Source organism: Typopeltis vanoorti, chromosome 14 (assembly GCF_054136105.1).
Source record: "Typopeltis vanoorti isolate ZY-2024b chromosome 14, IOZ_Tvanoo_1.0, whole genome shotgun sequence".
In the NCBI taxonomy this organism is placed as follows: Eukaryota; Metazoa; Arthropoda; class Arachnida; order Uropygi; family Thelyphonidae; genus Typopeltis; species Typopeltis vanoorti.
In genome coordinates this window covers 99,521,199-99,537,167 of record NC_143562.1, presented here as the reverse complement: position 1 = coordinate 99,537,167, position 15,969 = coordinate 99,521,199, and the positions used below count along the sequence as shown (strand labels likewise).

At 37.3% G+C, this 15,969-nt stretch overlaps 1 protein-coding gene across 2 annotated transcripts in view; it reads right to left on the bottom strand.

Annotated features, from left to right (window-relative positions):
• Positions 1 to 15,969, bottom strand: part of LOC150099802 (serine incorporator 5-like) — a 293,435-nt gene that overhangs the window by 36,227 nt on the left and 241,239 nt on the right. For both annotated transcript variants that reach the window (XM_090404186.1, XM_090404185.1), the window contains exon 12: positions 8,865 to 9,006. In XM_090404186.1, the coding sequence (XP_090260312.1) occupies positions 8,865 to 9,006 (142 nt within the window). The remainder of the gene's footprint in view (positions 1 to 8,864; positions 9,007 to 15,969) is intronic.

Genomic DNA, 15,969 nt, shown 5'->3' with positions numbered 1-15,969 from the left:
TTAAATGCCTTAGAGATATTGACAGCATCATCTATCATCTGTTCACTGAACATCCACAGATGACGTATGGTAATTTTGATGCTCAGTGATGTGCCACACCAGTCCTCACTATGTAGTCTTGATGTATGCTTTACTGGAGGCTTCAACTCTCTGAAGATCAGTTACTCTACACACACTATTCATCCATCTCATTGTCAGTCTGTCCTTTCCTCTTTTTCAAGGAACTTCACCTTCTATTACTGTTCCGAGAAGTCCTCCTTCCATCCTTTCAATGTGTCCAAAATATTTTAACTTTCTTCTGTTAATATCCTTAAAGTTCTGCTGATCTTTTCTAACACCCATTAATTTGTATGCCTTTCAGTATATGATATCCTCAACAGCCTTCTGTAACACTACATAAGTTGCTATTGAAAAAACAACTGCATCCCAAATCCTCAACTTTGTTCCCATGGAGACAGATCCTGCCTTCCAGATTTTAGACATGTCTCTGACTGTTGTTTTAGCCATTCCTGATTTTCTGATCTTAGATACTTCAACTTGCTGACTTTCTCAATTCTTTCTCCATTAAGGCACTTGTTTTTCAAGAGCAGATTTCAGGGAAATCTGCTCTTGAAAAACAAAGATTAAAAACAAGACAAAGATTATGGTTCTTTGAGAACCATAATCTTTGTCTTGCTAGGATTGAAATGAAGTCCTCTGTTATTACCGATCTTGTTAACTTTACCAAGAATTTGTCGTAGTTTTTCCTTGTCATTACAGAGGAGTATGGTATCATCAGCATACCTCAGATTACTGATCAATCTACACCTATCCTAATTCCTGTCTTGAGCTCATCCAATGCTTCACACATGAACTTAGCATATATACTAAAGAAGTGAGGAGAAAGTAAACATCCTTGCCTAACTCCCTTTCCAACCTGAAGCCAATCAGTTAATCCAACACCAGTTCTTAGCATGGCTTCTTGCTCCCTGCATAAATTGGCTATCAACCTGATAGTGTGTTGAGGAAAACCCATTCTTTTCATTACTTCATACAATTTCACATGCCGAACACAGTCAAAAGCTTCCCAATATCCACAGCAACTATTTGAAATTCCCTAAACTTTTCCATGGAATTTGTCCAAAGATGAAGGACTTAAACAAGGAGATTGCCTGTTGATTGTGAGATAATCCATACCAGTAGTCATTTATTAGTTGAGAGTTCTCTGGATAGCATAGATCTATTTTCTCAATTATTTTGAAACAACTGAAGTGAAATCAATGAAATGGTTTATTGCCTTTCTTACGAATAGGTGGGATATGGGCTAATATGGGTAACACTGATACCAGTGCAATAGAACAGAATAAGATGGCACCTTAATATTCGTAGAATCATTAATCGGCCATTAAGGGGCTATATATCGTCTCTAGCAGCAAAGGCGACCTTCCAGTGGCATGGCCTGTTTCTAAAAATGGGGCTCTGATGAGGTGAGTATTGTTCAGGGGCAAATGCTGGTCTTGAAATTCACGCTTGCTCTTGTTATCATTCAGGGAGTGAGAGGTGTGATTGAAATCTGATTAGGGAATAATGAATTACTGACCATTTAAAACTATATATTTAGAAATTTATGTACATTTAATCATAAAAATACAACATTTATTTTACAAATGATAGTTTATCTTTTTCAGTTTAGCTACTTGAATACAAATTCTATCCTACAGTTCTTCTTTATGAAGTGGTCAATAAATCTTCATAAAAAGTTGATGCAACTTAATTTATGGAGAGATATCAGAGAGTGGTTTATTCAGGAGTAGAGTCCAAAAGACGGCCTGTGACTAGTGGTGTGCTGAAGGGTTCTGTTCTTGGACCACTACTGTTCAATTTGTTCATTAACGATATAGGAAAGGATCTGAGAGGAACTGTTCATTTCTTTGCTGATGATGCAAAGTTGGGTAGAGCAATAGTGAATGCACAGGATGTCGAAATTGTGCAGGATGATTTGGATACTTTGGAGGACTGGGCTAAGGAGAATGGATGTCAATTTAATGTGGCAAAATGTAAGGTTATGCATTTGGGGGTGAAAAGATTAGCAGCAGTATATCACATTGGTAAAACTGTACTCCAGGAGATTGACGAGGTAGGGATTTGGGAGTGTTGGTGGATAGGAAGTTGAAGTTTAGGGGGCACATTGCAAAAGTGGCTAAATCAGCTTATCAAATCACTTCGTTGCTGAAAAATACTTTAACAAGCAGAGACAAACAGGTTATTGTTCCTCTGTATCGAGCCTTGATAAGACCCCATCTAGACTACTGGCCCAGATATGGGCACCAGGGTTTCTTATGGATGGGGAGGAGGTGGAGAGGATCCAGAGATGAGTGACCAAGATGATAGCAAGTCTATGGAATGAACCTTATGAGAACAGGTTGAAGATTTGTGGGTTGCAGAAATTGGTTGATAGGCAGAAAAGGGGCGATATGATGGAGACATTCAAATTACTGAAGGGTTTATATAAGATTAATTCAGAAGATATTTTTGAGAATAGGACTGGTGGTGGGAGGACTAGGGGGCCATACATGGAAGCTGGCAAGAGTGTGGTTAGCAAGGGTGTTAGAGCTAGGTTTTTTACTTGGAGAGTGGTGAATGAGTGGAATAAGCTGCCAGAGTCTGTTGTGGGTGCCATGACTGTAAATGTGTTCAAGGCAAAGTATGATAGATACTGTGTGAATGTCGAATAGTTGTTCTTGACATGATGTTAAGGCCTCCCTCAATGAGTCTATGGACTCCTTGGATTCACCTGTAATAATAATAATAATAATAATTTTCCCAAGCAACATGCACACTTGTAAAGGCTGACTGAAGCTCACTGGCTAGAGCTACTTTGACTGCATATGGCCTGTGTTTAAGACAACGTGAAGGGAATGGAAATGGCTATGTCATGCATGAAATCACGGTGCTGCAGCGAGGACCTGGAAGTTCCCACAACCAAGCAAGCCAAGGTAGCTTTGACTAGACGAGCAAGCATCGGCCTTCAATACACAATGCAAAGCTCAATTATTGCTGCGCAAGCTTAGGACGTCTTCTGTCTACAAAAATAAAAGCCTAAATGGAATGCTTATAAATGCATGCATTTATTAACAAATAAATATTATTTCTTTCTCAATTAATGAGCTTGAGCAGCAAGCATGTAGAATTCGCCCCTGGTATATTGTTGTTTTAAAGTTGAAGGCAACAATATCTCCAGATGGTATATGAATTAGTTCACTGCTTAATGGAGGCATAAAGTGACTATTGATGTGTTTTGTCTCTAAAGTATAGCCTCCAGTTAGTTTCCATGTCCCCTCTTACATGCAGTGGATTTTTTGGGAGCACTTTCCACAGCATAATTATTCAACTAAGGGAACTAGTGCCTCCTTCACTCAAGGGTGATACAGCAGTAAGGTGTTCTGCAGAACAACTGCCATATAGTACATGGGGCCAAACCTATGGTAACACTCTGGGAGACTTCCCAATAGCTGGCGAATAATCTTGCTACTTTTGTTCTGCCAGGTTATATATGAAGACAGTCCAGGTACTATTAGTCACTTGCAGGGGGATAGTTACTGTGGCAGCCATGCTTTGATTGAAGGTCTGGACACTTCTTGTGTGGGAATTGTGTCACAAGTTCTTTGCACCTGATACATGCCCCTAACTGTCTTCCAATAATCTCCTAACATGAAAGCATTAAAAATTCTGTGCAGTTAAAAAAAAAAAATAAATAAAAGTTCTCATAAGGTTCATTCCATAGACTTGCTATCATCTTGGTCACTCATCTCTGGATCCTCTCCACCTCCTCCCCATCCATTTAAAACCCTCCCTACAGAATCTACCAACATCAACAATGTGGACTACCACTTACAGAGATCCAACACCGATACTGAATGCCAAAGCTCATCTTATTTGGAATATACTATGATCTACAACTGGAAAAAAAAAAAGCAGGCTTTGTAAGGACCACTGCATTAAGTTTGTCTCTTCATTAAAAGGCAGTCAAACCTTCTGGTCCCATGCTAACACTATTAGGCAAAACTTCTGCCCCTATATGTTTTCATCTCTCACTCTCTCTCTCTACCTGACAGAACAATGGTAACATCTTCTAAAGATAAGGATAAATTCATGGGAGTCTTCCCCTCCAACTCTCATTTAGATGATCAAGGCAAATGTCTCTGCCTACTTTTCTAGAAACCAATCTTCACTATAACTCCTCTGATTCTTTTATTAGATGGATATTAGAAAAATACTCCTAATCTCCTTCAGGAGGACATTATTTAGACAATAATGCTTAGGGAAAAGAAATTGATTAAATTATTCAACACCAAATATGAAGATAATAATCTGGAATGGCAGGCAATATCAAGTTAAGTGATGCAGCAAATCTCTGAATAGGGAACTGGACAATAAGACTTATTTCTGCCTATGGTCCCCCAGAAGGTTCTACTAAGGAAGAAGTGAAAGTCAATATTTTCTCAGAGATCTAAACAACAGATAGGAAATGATGACAGATACAGATATCACTATCAACTATGTTATTGTTGATAGTGATATCTTCATGCCAGTTGGACACAAGACCATGCAGAGGATTTGAAATCTGGAGCAATCATCATTTAGTATTAAACAGAATAAAATAAAATAAAATACTGAAAAGAAAAGTATATAAGAAAGTTTTTAAAATGAATCAAAGTTTAACAGTTTTAAATGGTGAACTGTGACTCAAATATTCAAATGTTATTCAGGAAAAAATTAAAGATTTTGAAAAGAAAAACAGAATCTCAAAATTCAGTGGCAGACCCTAGACAACAATGGCTGATTCAAGCAGAGAGGAGGCATGTAGTGAGGTTGTCAGCATGGATAGAAAAATTAGAGCTTCATATACTAAGGAAGTTAAAGATACAATCAAGGAAAAGCACACAGAAAGATTTTCACAAGCAAGTCAGCTTGTAATATGAGAAATTACAGAGAAAAATGTAAGAAATCAAAGCACTGTGTAAAACTTTAATAAAGATATCAAAAATAAATATCAGGAAGATGCAAAATAAGAAAATCAGAGATGATAAAGTAGACATGAAACTGACGATAAAGATATTCATATTCTAGTTGTCTGGAGTAATTACTTTGAACGATTGCTAAATAAAATAAAACAAAACAAATGGAGATAGTACAGTGTAGCGATATTCAAGAGGAATACAATTAGGAGTACATATCAATACTTGACATAGAGAATCTATCAAAAGAAAAACTCCAAAATGTGGAAAGGCAGCTGCAATAGATAATTATTTGACAGGAAATGCTTAAGTATGGAGGTATAAAAGTTTCATGGTGGCTACACTATGTAATGCAGAAAACTAGGTGGAAGTCCATATGAGTAGAGTGTCATAGTAACAATCTATAAAAAAAAAAGAAGGGAAATAAAACTGGATGTGAAAATTATAGAAGAATTTCCCTACTGGTTATTCCCAGTAAGATTTATGCCAACATATTTGAGAAAAAGTCAAGAAAAATTGTAGAAGGGAAGTTTGGAGAAGAACAAACTGGGTTCCAGGCAAAATAGTAATCGTCAGAATCAGATTTTCACATAAAATTTATGATTCTATAAGTTTTGTAGTTCTACAAAAAGACAAATGACATGTGCCATGAGAAAAGCTGTTCAAAACACTACAGTTATATGGTGGAAATGGGACATTAAGTTGAACAATACATAGTCTATATTTGAGTTGTAAGTCAGCAGTTGGAAATGAAGGATAAGAAGATAGTCTGATGCTAAATCAGGTGAGTGAGACAAGGATGCACATTATCTATATGAATAGATTATAAAGAAAAGTGGCATTAAACTTGATGTTGAAACTGGAGATGTCAATCTCAGCTCTTTATGCCAACAATATTATATTTCTAAATAAATTCAATACAATCCTGCAGATTCCCTAAATAAATTAAATAACTGCTGTAATAAATTTGGTATGAAAATCAGCAATAAAAAAACAAAGACAATGAAAATATGATGAAATGTTGTAAAACATCAAACTGCATCCTGGGTAGAAAACTTGTAGAAGTAGTAAACCACTGCAGCTATTTAGGCACAATTTTTAGTGAACATGGCAAATTAAATATGGAAATAGACAGTAGAATTAACAAAGCTGGTATGAAAGGAAGCCAACTAAATCAATTTATATAGAATAAGAGAGAAATTGGATGAAAAAAAACAACTAAAGTAGCCAATTTTAACCACCAATTAAAACACTTGACTTATGGATCTGAAAGTTGGGTCAGAAATGAAATACTTGATCAAAGTCTGAAGACCACAGATATGAGAGTTCTGAGAAAGACTAGAGGAGATGGCATCAATGGCAGAATCATGTTATAAATGAATATATTAGGAAGCAACTTAACACTGTTAGCATTCTGGAATGTGTAAGCAGAGCTAATTACAAGTGGCATGGTCACTTAAACAGAATGGTAGAGAAAAAGTTAGCAAAAGTGTGTGTGTGTGTGGGGGGGGGGGTTTGCAAGGATAGTAGAAAAAAAAACCAGAGTAAGACCATGATCTAACTAGACTTATTACAAGAAGTGCCCCTTACAAGACTAAAATATAAGATTTGATAATATCAGAGTCCTGACAGATAACTGATTAATTTGGAGGAAAACTGTTGTTCTGAAGTTAGTAATGATGTAACTTTTTAAGCGGCACTTCTTACTGTATTAATCTAGCCAGATGTTGGTTGTGCTCTGTGTCTTTTTCTTGTTAACTCCAAATCTTGTATGTCCATCCCATGAGTGTACAGATTTTGTTGATGATGATGATGTACAGGAAGATGGTTTGATGTAAAATCAGATGTGTGAGACAAGGGTGCACACTATCTTCACTGTTCATCATCTATATGGATCACATTATAAAGGAAAGTGCCATTAGGTCTGATATCAGTTAGAGATGTTACTTGCAAATCTTTACTTCATGACATTATACTCTTAAATAAATCCAGTACAAATCTGCAGAGTTTCTTAAGTAAATTGAATAACTGTCAACAAATTTGGCATAAAAATCAGCAATAAAAAGAGAAAGCATGACAAATTTGCAGGAATTCAGAAAACATCTTAAATGAAAAAAATGAAAAAAAAAAAGCTGTTTAGGCAATTTCTGGCAAAGATGGCAAATTAAATATGGAATCAGACAAGAAAATATGCAAAGCTGTTCTGGATATGAACTAAATAAATTTGCACAGAATAAGAGAGAGAGATTAACCAAAACACTAAATTAGCTATATGCAAGAGTGTTCAAATCAATTTTAACTTATGGATCATCTTGAATGAGAAACCTACAGAATTTCTAGCAAAGATGGCAAATTAAATATGCAATCAGACAAAAAAATATGCAAAGCTGTTCTGGAGATGAACTAAATAAATAGTTTTATTTAGTTCTCTCTTTTATTTACAAAAAATAAGAGGGAGAGATTAACCAAAACACTAAATTAGCTATATGCAGGAGTGTCCAAATCAATTTTAACTTATGGATCAGAAAATATCAAATTAGAAAGTAAATCAGTTGATCGAAGACTGGAGGCCACATTTATGTGACTTTGGAGAAAAATTACAAAAGTGAAACTGATGGTATAAATGATAGAATCACATTAAAAATAAAGATATCATGACTGAACTTGACATTTTTAGCACTGGAGAATGTAAGAGCAAAGCATATCTAAGATGGTATAATCACTTAAACAGAAAGGGAGAGGACTGGTTAGTTAAAAGTGTTTGAAGATATGATAGCAGGAAATAGATCCAGACGAAGACCAAGATTATACAATGTGGCAATACTAGAGTGCTGACAAGTGATAGAATAATTTGGATGAAAATTGGTGATGGGAAATTAGTAATAATATACAGTACTGTTATAGTATCTTGTACACCCTTTGAGAATACATATCAGGAAAATGATGATGATGATGAACTAAGTATTTTGGCAATAATAAATATATAATAAACCATTACTCTTGAGTTATGTCTTTTAACATTTAAAATGAGGCTTGAGAATTAATGATTAAGAGTTGCTCCATATAAACTAAACTTAAATGATCAACTATAACAAATTAATTTAAAAAAATTAGAATTACACACACTATTTAACATGTTGAAATTAGCATAAGGCTAAAATGCATTTTGGTTACTAAAATGTGCAACTGTTACTGATGCTAATAAAAAGCATTGGCAATAACTACAACAAGTAAACCTAAGTTGTTGTTTTAAAATAAAAAATAAAATAAAGAGAGATATTTTTCAGAAACAAAAAGAACAAAACAAGTGAATCAATGCCGTTAACAATTTTTTTAATGATTGAAAAGAAAAGCTAGTGATGATTATTAATTAACACTGACTTGGGATCAAAAGCAGAACTAAAATGAGGATTATGAAACTCATGACTTCTTTTTCAATGCATTTTGCAAAGCATTTAAAATTGTTAGAGATATCTTTCCTCTGTCTACCTTACTACAATAAAAATTCTGCTTGGCTAGATAGAATTTCAAAAAATTTGGTATTTAGAATCATAAATAATTTACTCAATATCCTCAACTTTGGATTAAAACAAATCATTTTAGTAGAAGAACCTTGTAATAATGATTCAAAATGATAAAAAATTATATGTTATAAATAATATTGAATGTTGTGATAGACAAATACCACTGGAATGCACTCTTTTATAATTTGTTTTAGGATCATTAGATGCTTTTTATTTCATAACTTCATCCTGTGTATAAACTATCTACATCATTTTCAAGTGAATTGTTAATAAAGATCATACTTCAAATTCTTTAACTATATTGTTATATATATGCATCAACATTATTTTTTAAACTACTTACCTAAACCAATGGGTGAGCTGCATCATGATATACAACGAAGCCAAAAAAAACATGAAATGGAAAAAAGAGTAGCTATAGACTACTACTTCAGCCTCATTTCGGATTACACGCTGACCACCAAGATCTTCTATTATTCGACTGCCTAATAAAAATCAGAAAGATTTTCTGTGCACATTTATTTTTTCTCCTCAAAATGTGATTTGTTAAATCTCTAAAATTGATAAATCCTAAATGAGTCTAATTCATAAAGTGTTAGACAGACATCTCAACAGTTGGATGTGTGACTAAGCCAGTGAGAAAGGAATAGTTCTTCCTGATTAGAAGTTTGTGAGAATTAATTGAAAATGAAGGTTCCTCGCATAAAGTGAAGAATTATAAACTGATCAATCATATTAGTAGATTCTTTATTACGAGTCAGAAGCAACTGTTATTACCAGAAATTTTTCTATTATAGAACAACCAACTCCCTCCCAACATGTGGTGTGGATGACACCCTTCAAGAGTACCAAACACACTACAGGGATCTAGAAGACTTTAAATGTCTGCAGAAAAGTAGTTCTGCAGGCTGATTATTTTACACTGTATATGAGACAGAATCTAAATGGCAAAGCATGAGATTTTCTGACCACATGGTGAATCATGCTTCCATTTAATCTGCCAAATCATGAGTGAGAGGTCTCAATACAGTGTTGTATTTGCAATGCTGAGACAAGTCATGGATGGAAAAACGAGTGATGTTTGCGCAGGAGAGAAGACATCTGTGAAAATTTCACTCCTATACTGCATGCCCCTGTAAAACTCTATGTACCTTGGAAATGCCAAAGTGCTTTACATCAATTTTTACCGAGGTCAACTCTCATGAGATTGTTACAAAAATAACCTTCTATGTCTCTATATATTTCATGCTAAATATTAATGTAAATAACCCTATGGGAATTGACTGTACTTACTGCTTTAACAAAAATTTCTAATTGTCAAAAACAAAGGCAATGCTTTGCCACCGGAACTTTGTATAATAGCTCTACATAAGGGCATAAGAAAGTTGTTTACGATTTAAGTGTATGAGAAAGTTGTTTGCGAGCTCTGCGTATAAACACCTTCTAGGTCAATGTCAAAGAGATTGGAAGGTTCAGACAAGTTTCCACTGCCCGACAAGATAGGATTAATGGAGTGCATGGAGGAGAAGAAAGAACAAGTTGGTCTTAACAGAAGATCAAGAAGTCGTGTAGAATTCTTCGGGGGTTGCAATCCTTCGTGCAAGGTTCCGGAGAATGTGAAATAAAAAGGGACTGAGCCGATTATAGCGAAGGGCAGTTATCAGAGTGGGCAGTTAGAGGTAGAAGAGTCAGCAGTTGAAGGCAGAAATATCGGCAGTAGGATCCAGAGGAACAGATGTTACAGCGAACCCATGCCAGAGGAGAAGAATGGGAATGACAAGAGAGAACAGCCGATGTAAATACCCGAGGCAGTGTCGATCGGATGTCCTTTTGCCACGGGAGGTCAACCAAAGCCAAAAGCCACAGAATGATCTTCAAGCCCGTTTGTTGAAACCTCTTGCCTGAGCTTTTCGAGTACCAGAAAATTGCAGTCCAAAGCCCACCAACATCCCGACAAGACACTCCCTAAAGTAAAACTCTCCAGACAAAAATCTAAGGCCCAAGATGAAAGAAAAAGTATAAAGACTTTAGTGTAGGACGTTTGGATGAGTTTTTTTTTTTTTTATGTTGAGCCCATACACAGGAGGTTGGTTGGCCAACCTATAGTACAATAGTACAGTGTATGGATAGTAGGTTGGGAAATGAGGAATTTGCTTACATTTGATTTGAATTACTTTAAATTGTATTGCTTTGGAAACACAGTAGGTGGGAGACTGTTTCCACAGTGCAGCAGTTGCAGGGATGAAGAGGAAAAGAAACTTGTCCTGTTTGGTTCTAGGTGTACTGTGAAGGGTTGTTGTGCAGCAGCTGCACGTGTTCCAATGAGCTTTGTACTGAGCGGCAGAATTACTGATGTTATTTCGGATGAGCATTTCCCATAGAAATATTTGTAGAACATACATACTGCAAAGACCATACATCTGGGTGAAAGTGAGGAGAGAGAGTTAGTAAGGGATGGATCATTGATAAGTCTAATTGCTCTCCTCTTGAGTTGAGCATTTTGAGAGAGTATTTAGGGGCCCTACCCCATATGTGGGAGCAGTATTCAATAGCTGGGCGGATTTGTGATTTATATAATGTTAGTAGCTGTTCGGGGATGAAGTAACGTCTTGAGCGAAAGAGAAATCCTAGTTTTTTTTTGAGGCTGAGAATGCAATGATTGTGATATGTTTATGCCAGGGGAGGTTTGATGTGAGGGCGATTCCAAAAAGTGAGATCTCAAACTATCTGGAAATTTGGGTATCGTCAAAAAGGATACTGGGAAAAAATGGTTCTTTTTTTTATGGGAAATAGTACAGAACTGGGTTTTATTGGTGTTGAAATTTATGAGGCGATCCGAACCCCATTGTAGGATGGCTTGGAGATCGGAGTTGAGGATGGTGGTGGTTGATGTTCTTAGGTTGAGGTGAGTTGTGAAGGGTAAGGCTTATCAAATGCAAGCAAGGAGTATATGTAGTGTGCTGCCGTCTGCAAAAACTGTGTATTGGGTTGGAGGTCAATTGCAGTAGGTCATTGATATATAGCCACGGTGGTCAAACTGTGGCTCGCGAGCTGCACATGGCTCTTCTTAAGTTTTATTGCGGCTCAACTAACAAATAAAAAATATTTATAATTTTTCTTAATTTTCTAATGTTTTAATTTAATTTTTCAATTAACTACATTGCTGTTCGTCGATGTAGTTATATTTATATATACTTTGTCAGAAAATTTAAAAATATACATTAAAAGATACAAAAGAATCAACTGACATCACAGACCAACCACAAATAACAATTTTTATTCGTTTCGTTCTTGGGGACGGAGTGACACGAGAAGAATTATTAGATTTAATAGCATTAAAAGATAGTACTCGGAGTGCTGATATTAAGGAAGCTTTAGATGTTGCCCTTAAAAATGTTCCAAAAAAGTAAATTTGTGGCTCTTAACAATTTCTGGTAGGTAACTATGGCTCTTGTTGCAAAAACTCTGGCCACCCCTGATATACAGCAGGAAGAGGGTTGGTGAGAGGACAGAACCTTATGGGTCCCCAGCATTAATTGAATGGTGAGAGGATAGAGAGCCGTCCACCATCACACACAGTGTGTGTCCAGAGAAAGCTGGCAATCCAACTACAGAAGTCCTGGGTCAGACTGAATAATGGTAGTTTGCCTAGTAGGCCTTTTGCCAGACCTGGTCAAAGGCTTTGGAGATATCTAGTGCAAACACCTGAGTTTCGCCAAACCTCTCCATAGCATTTGTCCAGAGATGGGTGAAGTATGTGAGTAGATCTCCTGTTGATCGGCAGTAGCAGAATCCATACTGGCGGTCATTTATTTGGTGAGTGTCTTCAAGATAGCGTAGAAGTTGGGAAATGAATTTTTTCCATTACTTTTGACAGGACTGGGTAAGCGAGATAGGGCGGTAATTGGATGGCAGTGACTTCTCACCCTTCTAGGGAATGGGCTGAATATAGGCTGAATTCCAGTTTGTGTGATAGATTCTAGTGGAGTAAGAGAGTATATATAGGTGACATAGGATAGGGGTCAGTTCAGGGGCACAAACTTTCAGAACAATTGGGGGAATGCCATCAGGGCCAGGAGACTTTTTTGTGTCTAATTTAGACAGTACTTTTCTGATCTCATCCTGGCAAAAGGATATAGGGGGCAATGTATCTCGGGCATCTGGAATGGTTGGGAGACATGCATAGTCAGTTATGCATGCATTTGCAGCAAAGTATGAAACCAGAAGATTGGCTTTTTCTGTGGGTGATGATGCAGTAGAGCCATCTGGTATGATAGGAGTGGGAATAATGTTGGACAGAAGTTACTGCCAATTGCTTTGGCGAGAGACCAAAAGGCTCGGCTGCCGTTTGGACAGGCTGCTAATTTCCTGCTTTTTGCTCTTTCAAACTCTGTTTTGGAAGCATTGATTGTTTTTTTTTTTGCGTCTATTACAGGCTTCAGTGTAAGCTTTGATGGTGGATGAGGTTCTCGATTTCAGCCAGTTGTGGTATGTCTGGTATTTCATCTCTACAGTCTTGGCACATCTTTTGGAGAACCATGGTTTTGTTAGGGAATGGCAGTTCAGTGTGCTGTGTGGAATGTATGCATTCATGCCGGTGAGGATTGCTTCAGTAATAAGCTCGGTGAATATGTTTGGGTTGGAAGGCCAGAAACAATAGTCCAACCATGGGCATGTGGCATAGAAGTTGCGGAGGCTGTCCCACTTGGCACTGTTATAGTGCCAAACTACTCTTGTATGGGAGTGTCTGTGTAAACGGTGTTGCATGGGGGAGATGAGAACTAGGTTGTGGCCAGAATTGTCCAGTGGGGGGGGGGGGGGTTCACTACTTTCACTGTGTATTTGGAGGGGTCATTGGTGAGGAAGAGATCTAGGGTATTTGGGGAGTGGCTTGGGTAATCTGGTATTCTGGTTGGTATCTGGACTAGTGTGTAAGGTCGTTAGTGATGGCAAATGTTTTGGCATCTCTGCCTGCAAGGTCTGTATAACTGGAGGAAAGCCAGCTAGCGTTGTGGATGTTCAAATCTCCTAGGAGGATGATTTCGCTGTTGGGAAAGTGGGATTGGAGAAAGTCGAATTTTAGGGAGAGGAAATTAAAGAGCTAAGGGTGGTTGGTTGTGTTGAGGGAGCGATAGAGACAGCAGATGAATTTGACTGAGTGGGGAAGGGATACTTTCAACCAAAGAAGGTCAAAGCTGGGTGATTCTAGGTTGGGTGCTCCTGGCAAGGTATGTCAGAGCAGATGTATGTGCAGACACCACCCTTAGGACGAAAGTTGTTAAAGAGTGAGTAGTTTGTAGTTTGAAAGGTTGAGATAAGTGGTGCTGGGGGAGGGGGGTGAGATTTGAGTTTCTGCCATGAAGAGTAGGTAGGGTTTGGTAGACTGTAGGTGGTAGTGGACACTATTCAGGTTGGAGTTTAGGCCACTGATGTTGGTGAAGTGGATATGTAGGGTTTTGTGAGTTGTATGTTGGACTGCATGGGACTTGCACATTTCCTATGCAGTGCTTGCATGCTGGCTGCTAGTGGCATCACTTGGTTTTTTCACCAGTTTATCTTATCTGTAGTCGATGGTCCAACTGTCGTCACCATTTTAACGTTTTTATTCGAGTTGTCTTCGAAGCTGGTATTTTTGTTCCCTTTGTGCAAATCATAAGTCTGGTTGTGCATGTATGTGCAATTGGGGACAGGTGTCTTTGAACTTCTTGTTGATCACTGTTATTATTTTTGATGTGCTTGTCGGCATGTCGCAAGTCACTTTTACTAGGCGCAGAAAGTTCGTTCCATCCTTCCATTTATTTATAGGCCAGAAACAATGGCATCTTACGATATTCTTAGGATCAATGTTGCATTCTTCAGCTTGTTGTTGATGTCCTGTTGTAATGATTTTCCATTTTCAGTCAGGAAGTTCAAAATGATAGCGTTGAGTTTTTTTGTGTTTAGCCTCCATCAAGTCATTTACCGCTGATGTGATTAGATTGCGAAGTTCTTTCACTGGCGAAGTAGAGCTTGTGTTGCGTTGGTTTTCAATTTGTTCCAGCTTAGTTTCGACTGCACGTATTTTGGAGGTAAAAGTTTCATTTAAAGCATTGATGTGCTGTTCGAGGTTATCGACACGTTCACCTATGTTCAGAAATACCACACATAGGGGAAACAGGGCGAACTATCCCAATCAGACAAGACGAACACAAACGACACATTAAATACCTCCATTTTGGAAAAACCGGCCTTTCTGACCACGCACTCCAAACATACCACAGAAATTATTGAAAAAATACCAAGTCCCTACACCACACCAAAACCTGGTTTGAGAGAAAATTTAAAGTCATGTGAAATGTTCAAACACAACCCAAATCTCAACAAAAATGATGGCCTAACCATTTCAAGAATGTGGAGGACCCATCTACAACCTGTATAATAACCTGAACTAGCTATAGAAAAATCCCACTAGAAGAAGACAACCTGGTGAAGTGTTTGTAACATTCAACAGCAACTGAAAGAAATCATATTATAACAATCATAACTATCCAGAAGAATATTATTACATGAGGACTTTAGCAATTTATTGTAGTTGTATTTATTTATTTTATTTTATTATTATTTATTTATTTTTTATAATTTTTTTTTTTTTATCACTAGAGGTCAGGCTAGGGAAAAGGACTAATTAACTACATAGATTTAGTTTACCGGTATACAGGGCATGAGCATGTAGCTTGGTTCCTTATACACTTGTATTCTTCCAATGATGACCTCGATAGAGGGGTCGAAATGTCAAGTTTTATTTTATTAGTAATTAATAAAATAATCTGTTCAACACGTGTTTTTGTGTCCCTAAATTTACAAATATGTATGTTCAGAAGTTGTTTTACCGAAGGGAGGCACAGCGAACAGAAGAACGGCTGGTTAAGTTCGATAAGTAGCTTTTGCGTAGCTTTGTCTATTTTCGCGCAGGAAGTGTGCAGCCAGTGGCAACAGAACTCACAGAATATGCCCTTTTTTTTTGTCTGTGACACCAGTTTTGCAGCTGCAGCACGTAATTTGTCAGCAGCGATCGACGGCACTGTGCTGGCTGGGTACGTGGTGCTCGTTCACTTTTGGCTTTTGATGCCGCCTTCTTTGCTGCATATGGTAAGCATTGTGAGTGTTTATACGTGGCTGATTTAGAATTGGCAGGATAGCTGATTTAATACACTATAAGTACTTACAGGTTGTACTGGAGTATCCCACTGCTCTGCATCTGCTGTTAAGGTTTCCATTTGATGGTTAATTTCGATGAAAAAATCACTCGCAATAACGGTAAACTGAGGAGCACAAGTTTGGAGTAGCTTATTCGAGTGTGCGACACAGAGCCTCTGTAAGTTTGTTCCATCTTTTGTTGTACATCCCTTTTGTAATCTAGGAGATACGTTAAGAAATAGTAATAAGAAGTGTCTATGAGTCCTCTGAAT